Below are 22174 nucleotides of genomic sequence, written 5' to 3'. Positions count from 1 at the left end.
GACATATTCCTAGAAAAATACAACCTTCCAAAACTCAATCAGGAAGATTCTAAAAATCTCAATAGGCCGATAACTATGGAAAAAATTGAAGCAGTCATCAAAAAGCTCCCAGCAAACAAAAGCCTGGGGCCAGATGGCTTCACAGGGGAGTTTTACCAAACATTCAAGGAAGAACTAAAACCTATCCTCCTCAGACTATTCCAAAAAATTCGAGAGGAAGGAACACTTCCAAGCTCCTTCTATGAAGCCAGCATCACCCTAATACAGCCGTGGGCAAACTACGGCCCGCGGGCCAGATCGGGCCCGTTCGGCTGTTCTATCCGGCCCGCGGAGCCGAAAGAGCCGAGGGATCTCTTGCTCTCCCCTCCGCTCCTTTACTTTGAATTTATATTAGTTCACACAAACACTCCATCCATGCTTTTGTTCCGGCCCTCCGGTTCAGTTTAAGAACCCACTGTGGCCCTCGAGTCAAAAAGTTTGCCCACCCCTGCCCTAATACCAAAACCAGATAAAGACAACAGAATAAAAGAGAATTATAGACCAATATCCCTCATGAACATAGATGCCAAAATCCTCAACAAAATTCTAGCAAACCGGATCCAGCAATACATCAGAAAGATCATACACCATGACCAAGTAGGATTTATCCCAGGGATGCAAGGATGGTACAATATCCGCAAATCAATAAACGTGATACATCATATAAACAAATTGAGAGATAAAAATCACATAATCATATCAATTGACGCAGAAAAAGCATTTGACAAAGTTCAACACCCCTTCTTGATCAAAACACTCAGCAAGGTAGGAATAGAAGGATCGTAACTGAACATAATAAAAGCCATATATGACAAACCCACAGCCAACATCATACTCAATGGACAAAAACTAAAACCATTTCCCCTAAGAACAGGAACAAGACAGGGATGCCCACTCTCACCACTCCTGTTCAACATAGTACTGGAAGTACTAGCCATTGCGATCAGACAAGAAGAAGAAATAAAAGGCATCCAAATTGGAAAAGAAGAAGTAAAACTGTCCTTATGTGCAGATGACATGATGTTGTACATAGAAAACCCTAAAGACTCCATCAAAAAATTATTAGACTTAATAAATTAAATGTGGCAATGTAGCAGGATACAAAATTAATGCCAAGAAATCTATGGCATTTCTTTACACCAATAGTGAACTTATAGAAAGAGAGACTAAAAAGCAATCCCATTTACCTTCGCACCAAAAAAATTAAGATACCTAGGAATAAACTTAACTAAGGAGGTAAAAGACCTATATGCGAAAAACTACAGGACACTGAAAAAAGAGATAGAGGAAGACATAAATAGATGGAAGAACATACTGTGTTCATGGATTGGTAGAATCAACATCATCAAAATGTCCATACTACCCAAAGCAATCTACAGATTCAATGCACTCCCCATTAAAATACCAACGGCATATTTCACAGACCTAGAAAGAACTCTCCAAAAATTCATCTGGAATAAAAAAGACCCCGAATAGCTGCAGCAATCCTGAGAAAGAAGAACAAAGTAGGTGGGATCTCAATACCAGATATCAAGCTGTATTACAAAGCCACTGTTCTTAAAACAGCCTGGTACTGGCACAAGAACAGACATATAGATCAATGGAATAGAATAGAGAACCCAGAAATCGACCCAAACCACTATGCTCAATTAATATTTGACAAAGGAGGCATGAACATACAATGGAGTCAAGACAGTCTCTTCAACAAATGGTGTTGGGAAAATTGGACAGATACATGCAAAAAAATGAAACTAGACCACCAACTTACACCATACACAAAAATAAACTCAAAATGGATAAAGGACTTAAACATAAGACGGGAAACCATAAAAATACTAGAGGAATCCACAGGCAGAAAAATCTCAGACATATGCCGAAGGAACTTCTTCACTGATACTGCTCCTAGGGCAATGGAAACTAAAGAGAAAATAAACAAATGGGACTACATCCATATAAAAAGCTTTTGCACAGCAAAGGAGACCATCAATAAAACAACAAGAAAGCCCACTGCATGGGAGAACATATTTGCCAATGACATCACCGATAAGGGTTTAATCTCCAACACTTAAAGGGAACTCATACAACTTAACAAAAGGAAGATAAACAATCCAATCAAAAAATGGTCAACGGACCTAAATAGACACTTTTCGAAGGAGGACAGAAGGAAGGCAAAGAGACATATGAAAACATGCTCAAAGTCACTAAGTATCCGAGAGATGCAAATCAAAACAACAATGGGGTATCATCTCACACCTGTCAGAATGGCTATCATCAACAAATCAACAAATGACAAGTGGTGGTGAGGATGCGGAGAAAAAGGAACTCTTTTGCACTGCTGGTGGTAATGCAGACTGGTGCAGCCACTGTGGAGAACAGTATGGAGTTTCCTCAAAAAACTAAAAATGGAACTCCCATTTGACCCAGTGATCCCACTTCTAGGAATATATCCCAAGAAACTAAAAACACGAATCAGAAAGGATAAATGCACCCCTATGTTCATAGCAGCACAATTCACCATAGCTAAGATTTGGAAACAGCCTAAGTGCCCATCAGCAGATGAGTGGATTAAAAAACTGTGATACAGCCGAAACCGGTTTTGGCTCAGTGGATAGAGCGTCAGCCTGCTGACTGAAGGGTCCCAGGTTCGATTCCGGTCAAGGGCACATACCTTGGTTGCAGGCACATCCCCAGTGGGAGGTGTGCAAGAGGCAGCTGATGGATGTTTCTCTCTCATCGATGTTTCTAACTCTCTATCCCTCTCCCTTCCTCTCTGTAAAATATCAATAAAATATATTTTTAAAAAAACAACTGTGATACATCTACACAATGGAATACTACGCTGCAGTAAAAAAGGAGTTCTTACCATTTGCAACAGCATGGATGGAACTGGAGAGCATTATGCTAAGTGAAATAAGCCAGTCAGAGAAAGACAAATAGCACATGATCTCACTCATTTGTGGAATATAGTGAACAACATAAACTGATGAACAGGGACAGATCCAGAGACAGAGAAGCATCGATCAGACTGCCAGACCTCAGAGGGAAGTAGGGGAGGGTGGGGGAAAGGAGGAGAGATCAACCAAAGGGCTTGTATGCATGAATACAAACCTAACCAATGGACATGAACACCAGGGGGGTGAAGGCATGAGGGGGGAAAGGGGTTAATGGAGGGATGAGGACACATATGTAATACCTTAATCAATAATGAAATTAAAAAAAATTTTTTCAGTCACACCTTGACCCAAGGCTTGGTAGTGGCATTTTAATGGCTTTCACTGGTGTAACAGCAGCAAGAAGAGAAGAGGAAGGTGGCCTGACCCCTGCAGGAGGGGGCTCAGTTGGAAAGGGGGCAGCCTGCCCCCAGCAGGTCTAGCTTTCCTCTTCCCATTGGACGGAGGCCAGGAATGTGCGGATTTCCATGGGCTTCAGTGTGATGCTGGCAGGGTCCAGCCGGGAGGGAGAGGGCTTGAGTGTGGGGCCTGGGGAGGTGCAGGGGAAGAGTGAGGGGCGCAGACTTACTCTGCCTCACTCCCCCACCCCTGTGCTCCCTCCCCTGGTGGACACAGCCATACACCCTCAAATCTGTCACCAGGGCCTCACTTCCAGACTCTTCAATTGCTTCCCAGGGCCTGGATACCACCCCCAGATCCCCAAATCCCTCCCAATGCCTGGCCACTGCCCTCACACCCTCAAGTCCCACCTCAAGGATTGTCGAGCAAACCCCAAGGTTGATGAAAAGCCCCACCCCACTCACAAACTAGACACTGGCAGAGACTCAGATCTTGTTCTTGGGAATGCACTCCAACCTCAAACACCGAAGATCCACCACTAGTTTGCTGTACTTATTTAGGACCCTTATACCCCCAGCCTGGGTCTGAACACCACCACAGACCCTGGAGCTGCACTGGGTCTTGGCCAACACTCCCACACCTTCCACACAGACCCTAGCTCCCAACCCCAGGGGCAAGCCCTCACCCGTGCTCGGTGTCCACTGGAGCCTGGAGGCCCTGGCCCGGAGCTGGTTGGCAGCCAGCGTGGTCTCCTTAAGGTCGGTGATGGTGAAGGCCGAGAACAGGTCCTGCAGGCAGCGGATGGGCGGGGCTGAGCGGCGGAGGGTCCACGCGAGGTTTCCCCTTTCCCTTCTCTGGCTTCTCTCCTGTTTCCTTCCCACCTCTGCCCTCCTCACCCTCAAGTCCAAGGTAACTGGAGAGCTCAAGTTGCCGTCCATGTCCTCCCCTAGGGCGAACTGGTGCTCCAAGCGCAGCAGCAGCATTTCCCGGCCCCAGCGGGCTAGTGTGAGCAGGTGCACATTGGGCGGCAGCTCGCGCCGCAATCCCGTGAACTGAAGGAGGGAATGAAGGAAGGGGACGGGGCGGGGCTGAGCCAGAAGGCGAGGACCCGACGTGAGGGGATGGGTTTAGTGAGGGGAGGGGTTTAGCCGTGGACATGGGGCAGGATTTAACATGGGACGGACGGGGCCCAGCCAGAAACGGAAAGGCTGAGCTAATGAGCGGATGGGGCAGAGCTGGGCTGGGGCCAGTCCAACTGATCTGGCCTGAGACCCCAGAGAGGGCGGGGCTGGCCGAGGGGCGGGGCGGAGCCTGGGGGAGGTAAGAAGGGCGAGCAGAGGTGCCCGAAGGGGCAGGAGCGGAGGGTGTGAACCCAGTCCACGAGGGGTGGGACTGAGCTGCGACTGGATGCTAGCTAGATCATGGCCTCCCCGGGAAGAGTTGGGGGCCGGCGACGTGGGTCAGGCTGAGCCTAGAGAGATCTGCCCCCACCTCAGGCTTCATCCAGCTCCTCTCTTGCTGCGGGCCCCCCAGCCCTCACCTGCTTGCGCGGGGCGACCTCCAAGTGGTAGGGGGTGCCGCCGCCCCTGGCCAGCACAAGCTGCGGGGCCAAGAGCTCCTTTTCTGCCTGCAACCGGTGCCTTATGGCCGCGGTCCGGGCCTTGTCCAGCAGCACGAGGTGCCGCCCTCGTACCCACAACCCCGCCACCTCTGTCTCTAGCAGTGGCTCCCCAACTCCGCGATCGTCGTCTCTCAGCAGCCTTCGGTGCACCTGCGGGGAAAGTGGCCAAAAGAGGGTGAAGGCTCCTCTGGCCAATTTCAGGGCCAGAAATGGTGGGAACTTCCAGATAAATTGAACATTGGGGTGATCAGATGAGAATGAAGGTGTGTATGGGGGGTCCCAGCAGATGAGGGGATCCTACCTACCAGAAGAGAGGGAGGTAGTGACCTAAAGGAAGCCTGGGTAGAGCAGGTCAGGAATTGGAGGGGGCGCCTGAGTGAGGATTGAATAAAAAGTATGGAGTAGCTCACCCTAACCCTAACCCTCAATCACATCCTCAAAAAAATTTTTTTTAAAAATGGAGTAAACTTCTTACATAGGAATGAAGGTCTCAAGCTTGGTGGGACCCCAAACAAAAGGATGCAACTGGCAGAGAACTGGAAGAGAACCTAACTTCAAGGCCCAGCAGGGGCCAGGGGGGCACTGGTGGGAGAAGCCTGGCTTAGATGGGGCTGGGACCACTCACCATGAGCTCTATGGAGCCATCGCTCACGCTGCTGCCCCCCTGGGAGCGGTCAGTCAGCACTGTCAGCTGCATGTTCCCATCCTGGGAGCAAGGGATGAGAGTGAGGAAGCACACTGCCAGCCAGCCCGGGCCCCCAGGCAGGCAGCACAGGGCATGGTGGACACGGCCAACGGCAGCTGGGAGATGATAAGAATGAGGGGTGACACCACTGGGTAGAAGTGTCTGGAAAAGGTGGGGAGCAGGACAGGGGAGAAGGTACCGTAATGTAAATGCGGCTGTTGACTGGATAGTAGTTTCCTGCCACTGGCTCAGTCTGGTTCAGCTTCCAGGTGGGACGATAATCCCGCCTGGGGAGGGGAAGGGTTTGGTCAGACCTGGGTTCTGGCTCCCCTTCCCCAACTCCCTTTCCCAGGCTCACCCACTCCTCACTCCCCCTTCATACTCTCCCACCCACACTCATAGGATTGGCAGGTGCCCCCATCACCCATGGGACCCAACAAACCACAGTCCACTCCTGGGTGCCCCCAGTCACCCCACCTCCTCTCCAGGATCTCCCGGCCATTGCTGTCGGTGAAGAATAGTCCCTTTGTCTCCAGCACAGTGTCAAAACGACTGATGACTTCCTTCCCCCAGCCATCGCTAAACCCAATGGAATAGCAAAATTGTGAGCCAGGCCTACCATCACTCTGCCCTGGCCCCACCCCCAGAGGCCCAGGCTGTGCCACTCACCCCACAGGTATTGGTCCCACCGTCCACTCCAGCTCCAGGTGCCGCTGTCCCGGGTACAGGCGAACCACCTGGGAACACCAGGCTGAGAAGTTCTGGTGCACCTCCTGCACCAAGGCTGTCTGCAGGCATATTGGGCAAGTGTGAGCTTGCACCTGAGCAGAGGGGAACCCTACAGATGTCCACCCCTGCTGTGAACCTCACAAACGCTTATATCAGGGTCAACCCCACTAAGAGCATGAGAACACAACCTACCTGCCTCATCTGCCTAGGTGTGAGACCCATACTTCCCGCCACAGTCAATGCCACATAATTCTTGCTTGCTACCCCATCCTCCTCCTTAGAATAGGATTCTAGCTGGGCATGTGGCTACCTAAAATAGCCTTCCCTGAGGCTATCAGTAGCTGTGGTCTGCCCAACATAAAGTGATTAAAGTGGTGTGAACAACATTTCTTGCCCCTCCCACTAGCTCAAATGCAAATGTAATGGCTGGAGCTTGAGCAGCCATCTTGGGTTAGGAGGTAGAAGCTGAATGCTGAGGAAGGCAGAGCAATGAAATAGAAGGGGCCGGGATGACTGCAGAACCACCCCATCTACCCTGGATGGTGCAGCCAGACTCTCTGTTCCATGGAAAGACCCTGTCTTGTTTTAGGCAGTTAATTTGGGTAATTCTGCTACAACAGTAAAACTATATCCTAACCTTCACGTCAAAGGTGAGTCTTACCATTACCTGCCCCATTACCATCCTAACAGGAAATGTCCACAAGAAGCCCCGGGAAACCCCACACGTATGAGCCTGTTCCCAACCAGATGCATACTCAGCTACCCACCTAGTGAGACCCACCGAAGCCCTATCCAAGTGTGAACTCTCCAATATCCACCACAAATAGAATCCTGTCCTAGCACAGATCCTTGGTGAACCCTTCAAGATACTCTACCTATTTCTCCCCATTCACTCCACACCCAGCTTCAAAAGCTAAGTATTCTACTGACCCCCGCAGCAGATGTGAATGCCTTGGTATGCCACAACATAAAAGCTGATGAATACCAGCCCTGTGGGAGGATTTCCAATCTTCCCCTTGGTCTTAGCCCTCCCTCTCCCCCACTCCCATCCCGCACATTGCATACCACCCTCCCAGGCTGCACACACACATACACACACATAACCCAAATGCCCACTCATCATTCCTGGCCCCGGACCTTCACCAGGCGGGTTTGAGCCCAATGGCTGATGAACAGTGGTTCCTGTCGGTTGGGTCTGAAGATGTAGGCACCTGAGGCCTGGGAGCTTAGTTTGTTTCCTGTACTGGCGTTGTACCTGGGGCCGGGAAAGGTAAGTGTCAGGTAAGAGACCCCAGCTCTCCTCCCAGCCCCTCCCTGGCCTAGTGGTCATCTCATCTCTCACCAGTAGAAGGCCTGGCGAACAGGCAGCAGGAGGTCCTGCTCCAGGTTCTTCATCTCCACCAAGAGCCCTGTGTCAGGGTCAAACCTGGCTGAGATGTACTGTGCAGAAGAGGGTGGACAGATGTTAATGACCATCCCTTCAACCAAGGGCAATTTCCTCCTTCCTGGGACTCAGGAGAAAACGCCAGAGTCACTCTTCCCTCCTCTCTCTTGCTCACTCCTCACTCCTGACCGTACTGGCAAATCCTAATAGCTCCACATTCTACCTTATCATCAGTCTGCCCTTTCTGGCCATCTCCAAGGCCTTCCTGGACTAGTGAGTGCTGCTGACCAATTCCTGGTCTCCCAGATCTGTTTCCCCCCATAGCTGCCAGAGGTCACTGTGAGCCCTAAATCCAATCTTTAGCTGGTCTGCTGGGGAACCAGGGAAGCTAGTGTAACTGACAAGAATCACAGTGCCAAGGTCCAGCAGACTTCTGAAGACTCTAGCCGATTTGGCTCAGTGGCTAGCAGGGGTCCTCAAACTACGGCCCGCGGGCCACATGCGGCCCGCCGAGGACATTTATCCGGCCCGCCGGGTGCCGCTGCCTGTCCTGCTTAGCAGTCAACTCGTCCCGGGCCTGCAGTGCACATAGGAATTTGTTCATAGTTGTTTTTTTTTAAAAACTATAGTCCGGCCCTCCAACTGTCTGAGGGACAGTGACCTGGCCCCCTGTTTAAAAAGTCTGAGGACCCCTGGGCTAGAGTATTGGCCCTTGGACTGAAGGGTCGCGGGTTTGATTCCAGCCAAGGGCACATACATCAGTTGCAGGCAGGATCCCTGGGCCTGGGCGCTGGGGGAGGCAACCATCAATGTGTCTCTCTCACATCAGTGATTCTCTCTCTCTGTCTCTCCCCTTCCCTTCCACTCTCTCTAAAATCAATGGGAAAAAAAAAAATCTCAGGTGAGGATTAACACCAAAAAAAAGAAAATTTATATATTTTATTTTAGCACTTTTGTCTGCTGTTCCCTGCCTGCCTGGATTCCTCTTCCCCCAAAATGTCCTCCAAGTGGCCACATGGCTTCCTCCCTCAGGTCTCTGACACACCTTCACTTAATTTGCAGGCCCCTACCACCATCAGCTTTGACGTATCTGTCAAGTGCCACCCATAATCACACCAGTCCCTCAAAACAGCCCCGGTAGAGAACACTGAAACTCAAAGGAAGGCAGTCACTCACTCAAGGACACACAATGGGAGGTGGTGACATTAGACCATGAACCCAAGACCTGCTGACCCAGAGTCAATGCAGCTCACTATGACATCTCAAACTTGTTGCTGGGGCAGAGTAGGGGATCTGAATGGGTTCTCACCTCATTTTGGATGGTCAAGTCACGAGACGAGGGCTTGACGTGTAATGAGGACTTTACGTAAGAAGAGGACTTGATCCAAGATAAGGACTTCCGGAATCTGGGCTCAGGGTGGTGAGCCCGTGGGCTCCAGCCAGGTACCTGGGTTACTGAGTAGATGCTGAAGCCGAGGGCAGGCACTGAGGCTGAGAAAAGCAGCTCCTGTATATTTGAGCTGGGCATTGTCACCACCTCAGGACAAGGAGAAGGGAGTCTGAGTCAAGAGGCTGTGTGTACACATATAGAGGCATATAACAGGGAGGGGTCACGCTCCAGAAGGGGAAGGAGTCCCAGGACGGGGAGAAGAAATGTAGGTGTTGGGCGGGATAATGAGGGGGGAGAGGAATTCTGAGTTCAAGATTGCAGAGAAGCCCTAGCCGGTTTGGCTCAATGTATAGAACATCAGCCTGTGGACTGAAAGGTCCCAGGTTCGATTCCAGTCAAGGGCACATGCCCGGGTTGTGGGCTCGATCCCCAGTGGGGGACTTGCAGGAGGCAGGCGATCCATGATTCTCTCTCATATTGGATGTTTCTATCTCTCCCTCTTCCTTCCCTCTGAAATCAATAAAAATAAAAAGATTGCAGAGATTTAGTAGATAGAAAACAACCCACAGGGAGGGTAGAGAGACTGTAGGAGGGGGGAAAAGTGAGGGAGTAAGTCGGGGAAGGGATCTTTGAGGCAGAGGAGTGAGGGAAAAACTAGATTCCTGGGGGAGGAAGAGGTTCCTGGGAAGAGGCCTTCCAGGATGAGAGGAATATCCATAAATAGAAAAATATTTCAGCCCCAGCTGGTTTGGCTCAATGGATAGAGCATCAGCCTGCAGACCGAAGGGTCCAGGGTTCCATTTCAGTCAAGGGCACAGACAGGCCTGGGTTGCAGGCTGGATCCCTAGTAGGAGGCGTGCAGGAGGCAGCCAATCAATGATTCTCTCTCATCATTGATGTTTCTCTCCCCCTCTCTCCCTTCCTCTCTGAAATCAATAAAAACATATTTTTTTAAAAAGAAAAATATTTCATGGGGAGATATTAAAAAGAGGGAGATACAGGGGAGGGATGTTCCCAGGAGATTTGATATTAAGGGGCAGATTCAGAGGAGGAAGAGAAAGTACTTGGTGGAAGGTACTCATGGAAGGGCAGGTATCCATGAAGACAGGTATCCAAGAAGTCAGGGCAGCCAAGAGAGGAGGCGTCCATGGGGGGAAGGGAGAAATGCCCATGAGGGGAGGTAGTCATTGGAGGAGGGTGTTCATGGGAGGAATATTCATTAAATGAGCTCACATCGCTGGGCACAACTGCACCACTGGGATCCTTCACAAGGAAAACGTGTTTGCTGACTGGAAGCCGCACCATCCAATTTACCTTCCGCCCCAAAGGGTTATAAACGATCACCTGGAACTGGGGTGGGAGGATCAGAGTGCGCATGAGTCACAGCAGGCCTTTTCCAAACCCATGCCCGATGCACTGCAACGACCCTGGGTGATCCAAGGCCCTATGTGGTCTCCATCCAGCTCCGGCTACACTGTGGCCCACGTGATCTGGCCCAGAGGGATCCTTCAAAATAATGTGGCTACCAGTCCCACCTCATCTTCTCCCAGTCATGGATTTGCAACTCTCATCCCACCCATTAGACCTGCCTTCCGGCCCCACCCCCCATCCCACCCCACCCCACCCCACCCTACCCTAGCCCACCCATCCCAAGCGTGGCTCACGCTCTTTGAAGTCTGGCTGAGCGGACACAGGCTGGTGTTGAGATTGTGGCAGAAAGTGAACACCTCCTTGGAGCCGCTGAGCCGCGCTAGCGCATTGCTCAGGAGAACCTGGGGAGGAACATAAAGGCATGGGTCCACTCTGCAAGCCCTCAGGGAGCTTCCTCGCCCCACCCAGGCCCCGCCCTACAAGACCTTCTGGGCCCTGCCCCATTTGTCTCCCCACTCCCACCCCCACCCCTACACCCCACCCCAGTAGCCCTTCCAGGCCTCGCCCCATTCAAGACCCCTCATTCCACGCCCCACCCCACTAGCTTACATAGGCTCCGCCCTGCTGCCTTGTCCTGCCCCATTCTTACCTATGCCCCTCCTGCCGCAAGCCCCACCCCACAAGTCCTTCTAAACTCCACCCCCTGCTTTGACCGCCCTTCCTGTCTCCGCCCTTATGCCCCAGACCCCCGACCAAGCACCTCACAGGGTTCCCAGCCTGCTGCCAGCTGGCGAGCATAGTCATTGGCCACATGTTGCTTGGAGGTCCCACTGACTGCATCGTGGTGCTGGAGCACAGCCATTGCCTCATCTGCAGGCAGATGGTAATGAGCGAGTGGTGAGCTGGGTGGGGTCTGTGCAGGACTCTGAGCCCTGATCTCAGAGAGATGCGAATGGTCACATGCAGGGCGCCAGGGTCCTTAGGGGCTTTCAGAAGGGACTCAAGGATGTGGCCATGGTCTGGTGTCCAGCTTGAGCCCCGCCCCCACCCCCTCACCAACCATACACCTACTGAGGGGTGCACTGTCTCCAGCACCATAGGGTCCCATGTTGGCCGCTGGACCTGCCAGTGCCTCCAGCTGGTTGCACACCTAGGAGGCAGGGAGTTATGTTGAGGCATGGGGCCAGCTGGGACCCCCTGGGCTGCCCCCTTTAGTCTAGCACCCACCTGCAGGAAGTTATAGCTGAGGCGCTCGTAGCGTTTGAGGGCCGGCCGGCTGGTAAAGAAGCCAGTCCAGAACATGTGGGGGCCATCGGCATAGGGGAAGAAGTCATCCTGTTTCACCGACCTGCAGCGGCAGAGGCATTGCAGGCAGAGTCACTACCCACAGGGCATGCAAACCCCCCTCAAGCTCCCCGGGCCCCCCAAATACCAGGTGAGGTTGGCCTTGTTCAGCTCCCAGAGGTAACAGGCCGGAGTGGAGTAGAGAACATTGACACGGCTCCCATTGGCCTGCTGCTGGGGGAAGGTGTTGCATGTGTGAGCCCTCTGGAGTCTGCAACTTCCTGAGGGGGTGGGCCCACAGGTGGGCAACACATACACACATTTATGCATCCAGTGGGTTCAGATTCTCTTAATACACATTTTGAATGCAAACCAGTAACCAAGTGTGAAAATGTATTTTGGCCAAACCTAAATATTACCAGCCTGAAAAGAATTTCAGTGATGCAAGAATAAATCTGAAATATTACTAAACTTTTAAATAACTTCAATTATATTATTAAAAACTTTCATGGAAAAATTAAATCTGACATATAGGGCAGGAATAATCATTTCTCAACACTGTCAGGTTATTGCTAAATGACACAACTGTCATAATGAATAGAGGCTCACTTTCAACTGAGGGAGGTAAAGAAACAAGCTTGGTTGGTTAGCGTGTCATCCCAATATGGCAAGGTTGTGGGTTCAATCCCCAGTCAGGGCACATACAGGAATCAACCAATGAATGCATCAATAAGTGGAACAACAAATCAATGTTTCTCTCTCTCCCTCTCTTTCTCTCTCTCTCTCTCTCTTCCTCTCAAATCAATCAATAAAAACTTTTTTTTTTAAAGAAGGTGACATCTTCCATGAGGAAAGGATGTTTGTACCAGTACCTGGTACAAGTAGATGCTCATTCACTCACTTGAAGGGAAGTGCATGAGACCACAAGCCTTTATGGGTGGACACACATCTACAATTCTTCAGCATAGTCATATACACCGTTACATATACAGACCCACATACACACTGTATTCACTCAGCAATCACTCGATTCTTCAACTCGATGCTCAGGATGGCTGACGCAATCTAGAACCACAGGCCAGCCCCACTCTCGTGGGATTCACAGCCAAGTGCAGGAGAGAGACTGGACAGATAGTCAGTTGGTTACAATCAGCCTGGATGTGACAGGTATTTGTGAAGACTGGTGTGAGTACAGAGGAAGAACAAGAGCTCTGCCTGGGGTTTGTGAAGGCTTCCTGGAGTAGGAGACATTGGATCTCAAAGGAGAAGCAGAATGTTTTCAGCCTCAAATCCTACCTAATAAAAGAGTAATATGCAAATTGACTGTACATCTGCTATACCCACAAGCCATGCCCACCAGCCAATCAGGAGCAAGTATGCAAATTAACCCAACCAAGATGGCTGTGGCCACAGAGAGAGCAGGAGGCTTGGGTTTCCCCGGCAATGGAGGAAGCCAAGCTTTCCGCCTGCCTTGGCCTGCCTTGGCCTCCGCTCAAGGCTACAAAGTTTCAATTATAGAAGATAAATAAATCCCAGATACCAGGGCCTCCATTTGGGCCACTGGGGGGAGTGGCCAGCCTGCAAACCACCACAGGCCCTTCACCCAGGCCACCCCACGCCCCAAGGAAACCCCCACCCTGATCCGGGACACCCTTCAGGGCAAACCAGCCGGCCCCCACCCGTGCACCAGGCCTCTATCCTATCTAATAAAAGAATAATATGCAAATTGACCGTGGCTCCAACACACAAGATGGCTGCCCCCATGTGGTCAAAGATGACTGCCCCTATGTGGACACAGATGGCCACCACAAAATGACCAGCAGGGGAGGGCAGTTGGGAGGGACCAGGCCTGCAAGGGAGGGCAGTTGGGGGTGATCAAGCCTGCAAGGGAGGGCAGTTAGGAGTGACCAGGCCAGCAGAGGAGGGAAGTTGGGGGCGACCGGGCCTACAGGGAAGGGCAGTTGGGCGGGACTCAGGCCTGCAGGGGAGGGCAGTTAGGGGCAAACAGGCTGGCAGGGGAGCAGTTAGGCATCAATCAGACTGGCAGGGGAGTGATCAAGCTGGCAGGCAGAAGCGGTTAGGGGCAATCAGGAAGGCAGGCAGGCGAGCAATTGGAAGCCAGCAGTCCTGGATTGTGAGAGGGATGTCCGACTGCCCGTTTAGGCCCAATCCTACCTGGATCGGGCCTAAATGGGCAGTCATACATCCCTCGAGGGATCCCAGATTGGAGAGGGTGCAGGCTGGGCTGAGGGACACACACCCCCGTGCACGAATTTCATGCACTGGGCCTCTAGTAATAATAATAAACTAAAACCATAATACTTATTATTTACCTAGCACTGTTCTAACTGATCTGTGTAAATGAACTCATTAAACTCTCATCCACAGCCTTATCAGGTAAGACCACTATTATGCCCTTTTTCTAGGTAAGAATATGGGAAGCCACTGAGTGCTAAACATTTCTGAAGGTCACAGAGCCAGTTAGTGGCAGAGCCAGGATTTGAACTGAGAGATTCCCACTTCCAGTAGAAAGGAGTGGTCAAAGAAGCCGTCAGTGGCGGGAGAAAAACCAAGAAAGTGCGATGTCCTGACAGCCCAGGAACATGGTATTTGCAGAAGGAAGTGATCAGGTTGTTCAAGGCTCCTCAGGGACAAGGGGAAGACTGAGAAAAGTCTTTTGGAAGGTCCTTGGTGATGTTCCTAAGAGCTGTTTTGGTGAAACAGCTGTGCAGGGAGCAAGTGGAAGTTGAGGACATGGAGATTGTGCTGGTAGACAATTCTGAGGATGGAAGTGATGGGAAGGGACATCTTATATGGAAGAGGTAAGACAGGTTCTGTGCTGATGGGAGAGTGACTGCCTGCCTACACAGCTACAAGCCACAGGCCAATTACAAGAGCCACACCAATACATCTGAATAATGGCCACCCAAAAATGTTCATGTCCTAATACCTGTGACATGGCAAACAGGAATTAAGTTTGCAGGTGGAATTAAGTTGCTAATCAGATGAACTTAAAACAGATATTATCCTAGATCAGTGGTCGGCAAACTCATTAGTCAACAGAGCCAAATATCAATAGTAAGGCGACTGAAATTCCTTTTGAGAGCCAAATTTTTTAAACTTAAACTGTATAGGTAGGTACATTGTTATTAACTTAATTAGGGTACTCCTAAGCTGGCCTTTGCTAAAAACTCAAGGGGCCAAAGAGCCAAATGTGGCTCGCAAGCCGCAGTTTGCCAACCACTGTCCTAGATTATCTGGGTGACCCCAATGTAATCACAAGGGTCTTTAAAAGTGGAAGAGGGAAGTAAGAGTGAAAGAAAGAGATGTGGCAGTGGAAGCAGGATCAGACTTTAAGATGGAGGGAGGGTGCCATGAGCCAAGGAATGTGGGTGGCCTCCAGAAGATGAACAAGGCAAGGAAACTTTCCCCTAGAGCTTCCAGAAGGAACGCAGCCCTGCTGACATGTTGATTTTAGCCCCATGAGACCAGTGTTGAACTTCTGACCTGTAGAACTATAAGATAACATATTTCTGTTATTTAGAGCTGCTACGTTTCTGGTGATTAGCTTGTTATAGGAGCAAAAGAAAACTAAGAGAGCACCCATAGCTACTCCTCTTGACCCAAGGCCCAGGGATATAAGCACGCATGTGCACACAGGGTGGACACACTCACCTGGGCATTCACCAGCTGGATGAGCTTGTCAAGGTTCTTGAACCACATGTTGGCATTCTCATATTGGAAGTCCGAACCCATGGTCATCACAGTGTGGTTGGTGCGGTAGAACTGGCCCTGCAGACAGAGTGGGGGTGTCCTCAGGCCAGAGTGTCCTGGCCACCCCTTGCACAGCTGTGTCTTGGTATATATGTGGTCAATTGTGAATGCACAGTAGCATGGGGAGAGGGGTGTGCAGAAGTATGTCACATGGGAACATAGGGACATGGACAGAAATAGCCACAAGTTGCTGAGTGATTTCTCTTGGGCCTGCCATGCTGTTTCATGACCATGGTGAGTGTGTGTGGTGGGGAAGGGCTCCACAGGCTTCTAATCAGGAGCACGCAAATCCAGAAGGAGGACATGGTGAGGTGAAGAGACTATCACCTTCCTCTGAGGGTATGAGGAGGTGTTAAGGAATCAATCCCTGGGCGTGAGAAGGGCCTGATGCATTATGTACCCCTGTTTTCCAGGTTCTGGACACTGGGGTTACCTGTTCTTTGGCTAACTTTAGGAAGTAATCAACCAGTTCTTTGGCGTTGTACTCAGGACTGCGGCGATCATCCACAATGGGTTTGTCAGCACACAGGACGTCCCAGCACAGGTTCTCCGGTGGGTTGTACATGTTGGGGAGCACACCTGTGGCCACACTTGACTCAGGGGGTAGCCCAGCACCCCGGACCTGCCCTGGAGTCATGGTCTGCCATGCCCCATCCAAGTCGGACTTCAGAATTTGCAGGGGCCCAGCGCAAAGTGCTGAGCCCTCGGTGGTAAATTATTAAAAACTTCAAGATGATGACAGCAGAGTGTAAAGCCATGCCTTTGGAGGCGGCCCTGCCCCCACCTATCCACCCCCTTACCGGTGAAGAGGTCGGCGGTGGGGGGCTTCAGGCTGGCACTGGCCCGCCACACCTGCTCCATCTCAAGCTTCATCTTCCGCACCAATTTATCTTGGTAATCCAGGCGCCCGAAGAAGAAGCCGTCAAAGCCCATCTGGGAGTAGTGGGGGATGAGGACAGGAATGGAGGGCAGGATGACTAAGTGCGAGGCCTTCTCACCACCACCCTCCAGCCCCCTCCGCATGAAAGGGGGGGGGGTCAGAGCACAGAAAAAAGCAGGTCTATCCCTCTCTTCCTCTCTCTGACATCTATACATATTTTTTTAATTTTTTTAAAATATATTTTATTGCCGGAACCGGTTTGGCTCAGTGGATAGAGCGTCGGCCTGCGGACTGAAGGGTCCCGGGTTCGATTCCGGTCAAGGGCATGTACCTTGGTTGCGGGCACATCCCCAGTGGGGGGTGTGCAGGAGGCAGCTGATCGATGTATCTCTCTCATCGATGTTTCTAGCTATCTATCCTCTCCCTTTCCTCTCTGTAAAAAATCAATAAAATATATTTAAATATATATATATATATATATATATATATATATATTTTATTGATTTTTTACAGAGAGGAAGGGAGAGGGACAGAGAGTTAAAAACATAGATGAGAGAAAAACATCGATCAGCTGCCTCCTGCACACCTCCTACTGGGGATGTGACCGCAACCAAGGTACATGCCCTTGACCGGAATCAAACCCGGGACCCTTCAGTCCGCAGGCTGATGCTCTATCCACTGAGCCAAACCGGTTTCGGCTTTAATTTTTTTTTTTTTTAAGTGTGTATATTCCCACTTCTGCAGGCTAAGGATGGAAGGGGTCATGGCACTGGTCAAGAAGCCTCTAGCAAAACAGGGCAGGCCTCCACCTGCTACCTGGCTTGGGGAGAAGCCAGGATCCTAGCAAATGGGGCAGGACCAGGAGAGGGGGAGTCAGCAGCTAGAGGCGGGGTGACCAGCCTGGGCTGGGGCAGAGAGAGGCCAAGGCCAGAGAGGAAAAGGAGTGGCACTCCAAAGGCAGGGTCTCAAGAAGTTAGAGAGACAGGTCCCAAGGATGGGCGGGGATTGAGTGGTCGAAGGAGGAGTCAAAGCCATGAAGGGGAAGGTCCAAGGGAGGCAGGGAAAGTACCTGTGCAAACAGTGAGGCCTGCTCCCGAGAATGGCCAAAGGGGTCGATGTGCCAGGCCACACGGGGGCGCCCGTCATTGCCAAACGTGTCCTCAAGGAAGCGGAGCCCTAGTGTCATCTGGTCTATGATGGCTCCGTAGTGGGTGGCCGCCTCGTCATTCATCACCCAGCCACCGTTGGCAAACTCCAGGCGCCCTGTGCCAATAGGGGCAAAATCCAGGTAGGCTGTCAGGGCCAGGAGTGGGGCTGGGGTTGGCAATGCAGGGTATGAGAAGACCTGCCTGCATGCCCAGGCCTGGAAGAAGAGAGGTATCTCCCAGGCCTGTCTAGCCAGATATGGAACAGAGGGCCTCCTGCATGGCAGGCTTCCCAGAAGATCTATTGGAGATGGGGCCTTGCAGGATGCATAAGAGTTCTACAAAGAAAGGGAAATTCCAGGCATGCAGATCACATGCACGTAGCATGATAAAATCTCAGAAGGCAGGGTAGCAAAAACAGAAGCTAGGCTGGGCTTCCTCTTTTCACTTCCTTGGGGCAGCTCACCCTGGCGCACCAGGTCCCGCACAACATCCTGTGTTGCATTTGTCTGTTGATGCCACCAACGGGAGAAGAAGGCCATCTCCACATAGACGAAGCGACGGGTGGGCTCCGCCAGCAGGGAAGAGATGACAGAGTCTAGGATGTACTGAACACCTGCATGTTGGATTCTATTGTGGACTGTGGACACAGGGGTCAAGCAATCAGGGACCAGCAAGCCAAAGGGGACATTCCTAGACACAGGACCCCAAGCTGGGCATTGCCTCCACCCTAATATCCAGGACCCAGAGGATTTGAAGAGCTCAGAGGGATCATGGGAGTCCCAAGCGTTAGTCCCCACCTCTACTCACTGCCATAAAAGTACTGGTCCACTGTCTTGAGCCAGCCCACGTCATCATGTGTGTGGGCCACCAGGTGCACATTGAGCATGTTCGGCTTCACGGTGGGGCATGTCTGCACAGGGACCCCAAATGCACACTCACACACCCTGTCACCTACCCCAAAGTTAAGAGGGCAGGTTGGGGTGGGAGTAGGGGAGGGGGCACGAGGGATCTAGAGGTGAGTAACTCAGAGAGGACAGGCACTCCCAGGGAGGACACACACATAGTTGTGCTGACAAATACAACTCCCTAGTGGCACACTCCTCAGGGCAGCTCTCATTCACACCCTGGGAAAACAATAGTAGTAGCTAATATTTATTACGCATTTATAAATGCCAAGCAGCCACCTTGCGGGACAGGGACACTATTATCTCCAGTTTTCAGATGAGAGCGCTGAGATCAGAGAATTGTAGTGACAGTCACGCAGACAGGAAGTGGAAGAGCCAGGCTGGATCTTCAGGCCGGCTGACACGAGTTCCAGTTCTCAACCAGCACCCGCCCCCCAACCCCCACACGCACACGCCCAATCACACGGTTCAATCAATGCATGCAAAGTCCAGGCAAACTGACCCACAGAAGCAGGAAAGCAGGTACCGGCAGCCCCATTCTCAGACGCGCAGAGCCAGACCTCCCACTGACACAAAGCACGCACTCAGACCACACAGTGATATTAGCAACCATAAACTAGGCAACCCCAGAACCTCCAGACCCTACTCGGGGCTTCCCTCTGGCTTGTGGACATTTCCGCTCGCGGACTTCGGCTCACCTCGTATCCCGCGGCGCGAACGCTGGGCGCAGCCAAAAACAAAAAAAGGAAGGAAAGAAGTGGGAGCGGTGGGCACAGTGCATGGGAGCTCGTCCAGGGCCACGCTGCGCCCCGGCCGCCGCCGGCGCGCTCCCGCAAAGGCCGCGCGTCGGCTCCCATGGCTGCTCCGCCGCTGCCGCCTCGCCGCCACCACTGCCTAAAGCCAGTTCCCGGCTCGCACAGGCCCAGCAAAGGCCCCGCCCCCATATTGCGGCCTAGCCAATGGGAGCTTGTAGAGGCGGGGCTAAGGCGCAACTCGGCCTGTTATTGGATTGAGGCCGTGGTTCTGGATACTCCTAGAAGCACTGGCCCGTCCCACCCTCGGTTTGGCAGAAGAGCCTTTAACGTCTCGCAGCCTTCGTGTGGACTTGGGGACCTCCTTTGTCCCTGTGAGTGCAGAGGTCTCAGGTTGTCCTCCCAGTGCCGGGTTGCCTAGGAGGTGGAAAGTGTGCCTGGGGTCCTCCGGCGTTACATTAACCTTCAAGGCTAGGAGCAGGGAGGGTTTGATGGGGGTCCTTTTCTGTCCAATGGGAATTGAGACGTTGGGTAAAGGAACTGTCCTTGAAGCGCTGGGAATGGGAGACATCTAGCCTACTTGAGAGAAGTTAGTACACGCAGACCCAGGAAAAAGCCCCAACGCTGAAAATCTATCTCCATAAGCAGACAGCAGGGGGAAACCAAAGAACGAGTCTTCCCACTAGTCTAATAATTAATGAAGCTTATTAAGGGAAACTTACCTAAGAGGAAATGGGTCCCTGTGCCGCTTGACAGGTGCCAACGAATTATATAGGGTAAGGGGAGGTGGGTGAACAGTCATAGGTACTAACTAGTACACGAATGCTACCAGGTGTGGAAATTATTTCACATGCTTGAACCGGTCAGAACAATAACCTGTTCCCGGAACCAGCGCATAGCAGGGGGCAAGGAGAGGTACTGGTTTATGTCAGAATGAACATCAAATACAGTCAGACAGTGTCTAAGGGAGGTTTGCAGTAAGCAATCTCCCCCTTCTGGCCCAGGTCCAGCTTTCGGGTCCAGCAGTGGTAACTTCATGGAACAGTCTCTCCTCCACACTCTACCCCTCATGACCAGCTCTTACAATCTCACATGACCCCCTTCCCCAAGGTGCCCTGAGTGGTCGGCAAGGGGCTTCAGTAGCAGGGAAGTAGCTCTCTTAGTTGCCAATTGACCTCATTGGAGACAGTCAGCAGCAACAGTACAGACACAGACAAGAAAAGAGACCAGTTAAAAGAAGCAGTCCAAGTATTAGTAACTTTTTCTTCTTTTAATATTTTTATTTATTTCAGAGAGGAAGAGATAGAAACATCAATGATGAGAGAGAATCATTGATCGGCTGCCTCCTGCACGCCCCCTACTGGGCATCAAGCCCGCAACCCAAGCATGTTCCCTGGACTGGAATCAAACCTGGCTGGGACTCTTCAGTCCGCAGGCCGTCGCTCTATCCACTGAGCCAAACCAGCCAGGGCTATTAGTAACTTTTTCCATCATGCTTCCCCTCTGTCAGGACCTAAACTGGTGGGTTAGTAAGTCACCTAGGTTTGGGCTGGGTCATTTAAGGCATTTACATGAGTTTTCATATGTACTAACAAAGAAGAAATATTAGCAGATTCATCTGGTATAAGAACACAACATTCAGGTTGGATAATGGCACAGGTCCCCTCACCCCCAACCCCCAACACACACATACACAGGCTTGTAAATGATTGCTACAGGAACAGCAGGAAGTCTAAGGTCAGAAAGACAAATATTTAGCCCTACCTGGTTTGGCTCAGTGGATAGAGCATCGGCCTGCAGACCGAAGGTTCCCAGGTTTGATTCCAGTCAAGGGCACTTACTTCAGCTGCAGGCTCCTCCCCAGCCTGGGCCCTGGTCAGGCTCATGCAGGGGGCAACCAATCGATGTGTTTCTCTCACAGCCACATCAATATTTCTGTCTTTCCCTCGCTCTTCCACTCTCTCTTAAAAAAAAAAAAAAAATCGCCCTAGACGCCTTGGCTCAGTGCATAAAGCAAACTGAAGGGTCCCGGGTTCAATTTTGGCCAAGGGCACATGCCTGGGTTGTGGGCTCGATCCCCAGTAGGGGATGTGCAGGAGGCAGCCGATCAATGATTCTCTCTCATCATTGATGTTTCTCTCTCTCTCTCCTTCTCCCTTTCTCTCTGAAATCAATAAAGAAATATATTTAATAAAATAAAAATAAATCAATGGAAAAATATCCTCAGGTGAAGATTTAAAAGGAAGACAAATATTTAGTAGGGACTTGAATTGGGAGATCTGTGAGAATTATACTTGCAGTCTGATCTTTAGATGTTAATATAGCCGCAGTGTTTGGAACCTGGCCAGGCTGTGTAAACCATATTTGTTGGTCAGGAAGAAGTGGTGCTCTTCCTGACCAAAAAATAAGGAGGTGAATAGGGGGAGGACTATATTAGATCAGGACCCCTCTTTCAATGGTGCATGTACCAGTCTAAGTATAGCCAGTCTCCATGGCTCCTGACTGCATGAGAATAACAGGGTCCTACGGGAGACTGAGCAGCTCCTCTCCCCCAGGTGTATGAAGTAACCAACCCATCACAGGGTAGTTAGTATCTCATTGCAGATTCCAGTAAATGTTCCAGGGACAATAAGGCCTGGTGCCTTCAATATCATGGCCCACTGGTCCATGACAAGCATCAAGACTATTATCGTGTTCTTTGTTTCTCACACCTTAACCATCTTGGGTGCCTCGTTTGAGCTTCCAGCCTGGCATATAGAGCAATAGGCCCCACTGCTGGTCATTTAAGAGTATTTACACTTGGGAAAACACCTTTGTATACTGGCCAAAGTTGGTTTTCCAGTTAGTAAATCTGTTAAGGACCCAATTTTTAAAAATATTTTTTTATTGATTTCAGAGAGGAAGGGAGGAGAGAGAGATAGA

At 51.1% G+C, this 22174-nt stretch overlaps 1 protein-coding gene across 2 annotated transcripts; it reads right to left on the bottom strand.

The window, feature by feature from the left end:
- Positions 1–3264: 3264 nt before the first annotated feature.
- On the bottom strand, positions 3265–19428 carry MAN2B1 (mannosidase alpha class 2B member 1). 2 transcript variants are annotated; one of them, XM_080671846.1, is made up of 24 exons: positions 19199–19428; positions 18403–18505; positions 18059–18232; positions 17517–17710; positions 16368–16500; positions 16001–16146; positions 15469–15585; positions 11942–12027; positions 11737–11857; positions 11581–11659; positions 11270–11379; positions 10803–10910; positions 10372–10488; positions 9058–9285; positions 7707–7804; positions 7502–7619; positions 6305–6423; positions 6113–6214; positions 5835–5922; positions 5576–5656; positions 4870–5100; positions 4226–4381; positions 4015–4117; positions 3265–3518 (listed from the first exon to the last, which is right to left on the bottom strand). In XM_080671846.1, exons 1-24 carry the CDS (start codon positions 19355–19357, stop codon positions 3409–3411), a joined length of 3081 nt encoding a protein of 1026 aa, XP_080527972.1. In that variant the 5' UTR covers positions 19358–19428; the 3' UTR covers positions 3265–3408. The 2 variants fall into 2 exon arrangements, with proteins under 2 accessions (XP_080527972.1, XP_080527973.1); XM_080671847.1 differs by having other exon boundaries at positions 11942–12024; positions 19199–19414.
- Positions 19429–22174: the final 2746 nt, after the last annotated feature.

This window comes from Plecotus auritus, assembly GCF_963455305.1.
Source record: "Plecotus auritus genome assembly, chromosome: 6".
Classification (NCBI taxonomy): Eukaryota; Metazoa; Chordata; class Mammalia; order Chiroptera; family Vespertilionidae; genus Plecotus; species Plecotus auritus.
This window is presented reverse-complemented; position numbering and strand designations above follow the sequence as displayed.

Coding starts and splice junctions, on each gene's coding strand:
- MAN2B1 (XM_080671846.1), bottom strand. CDS start 19,357: ATGGGAGCCGACGCGCGGCCTTTGCGGGAGCGCGCCGGCGGCGGCCGG. Junction 12,028..15,468: donor TCCAGCTGGTGAATGCCCAG/GTGAGTGTGTCC, acceptor ACCTTCCCCCAG/CAGCAGGCCAATGGGAGCCG. Junction 11,380..11,580: donor TGGAGACAGTGCACCCCTCA/GTAGGTGTATGG, acceptor ATCTGCCTGCAG/ATGAGGCAATGGCTGTGCTC.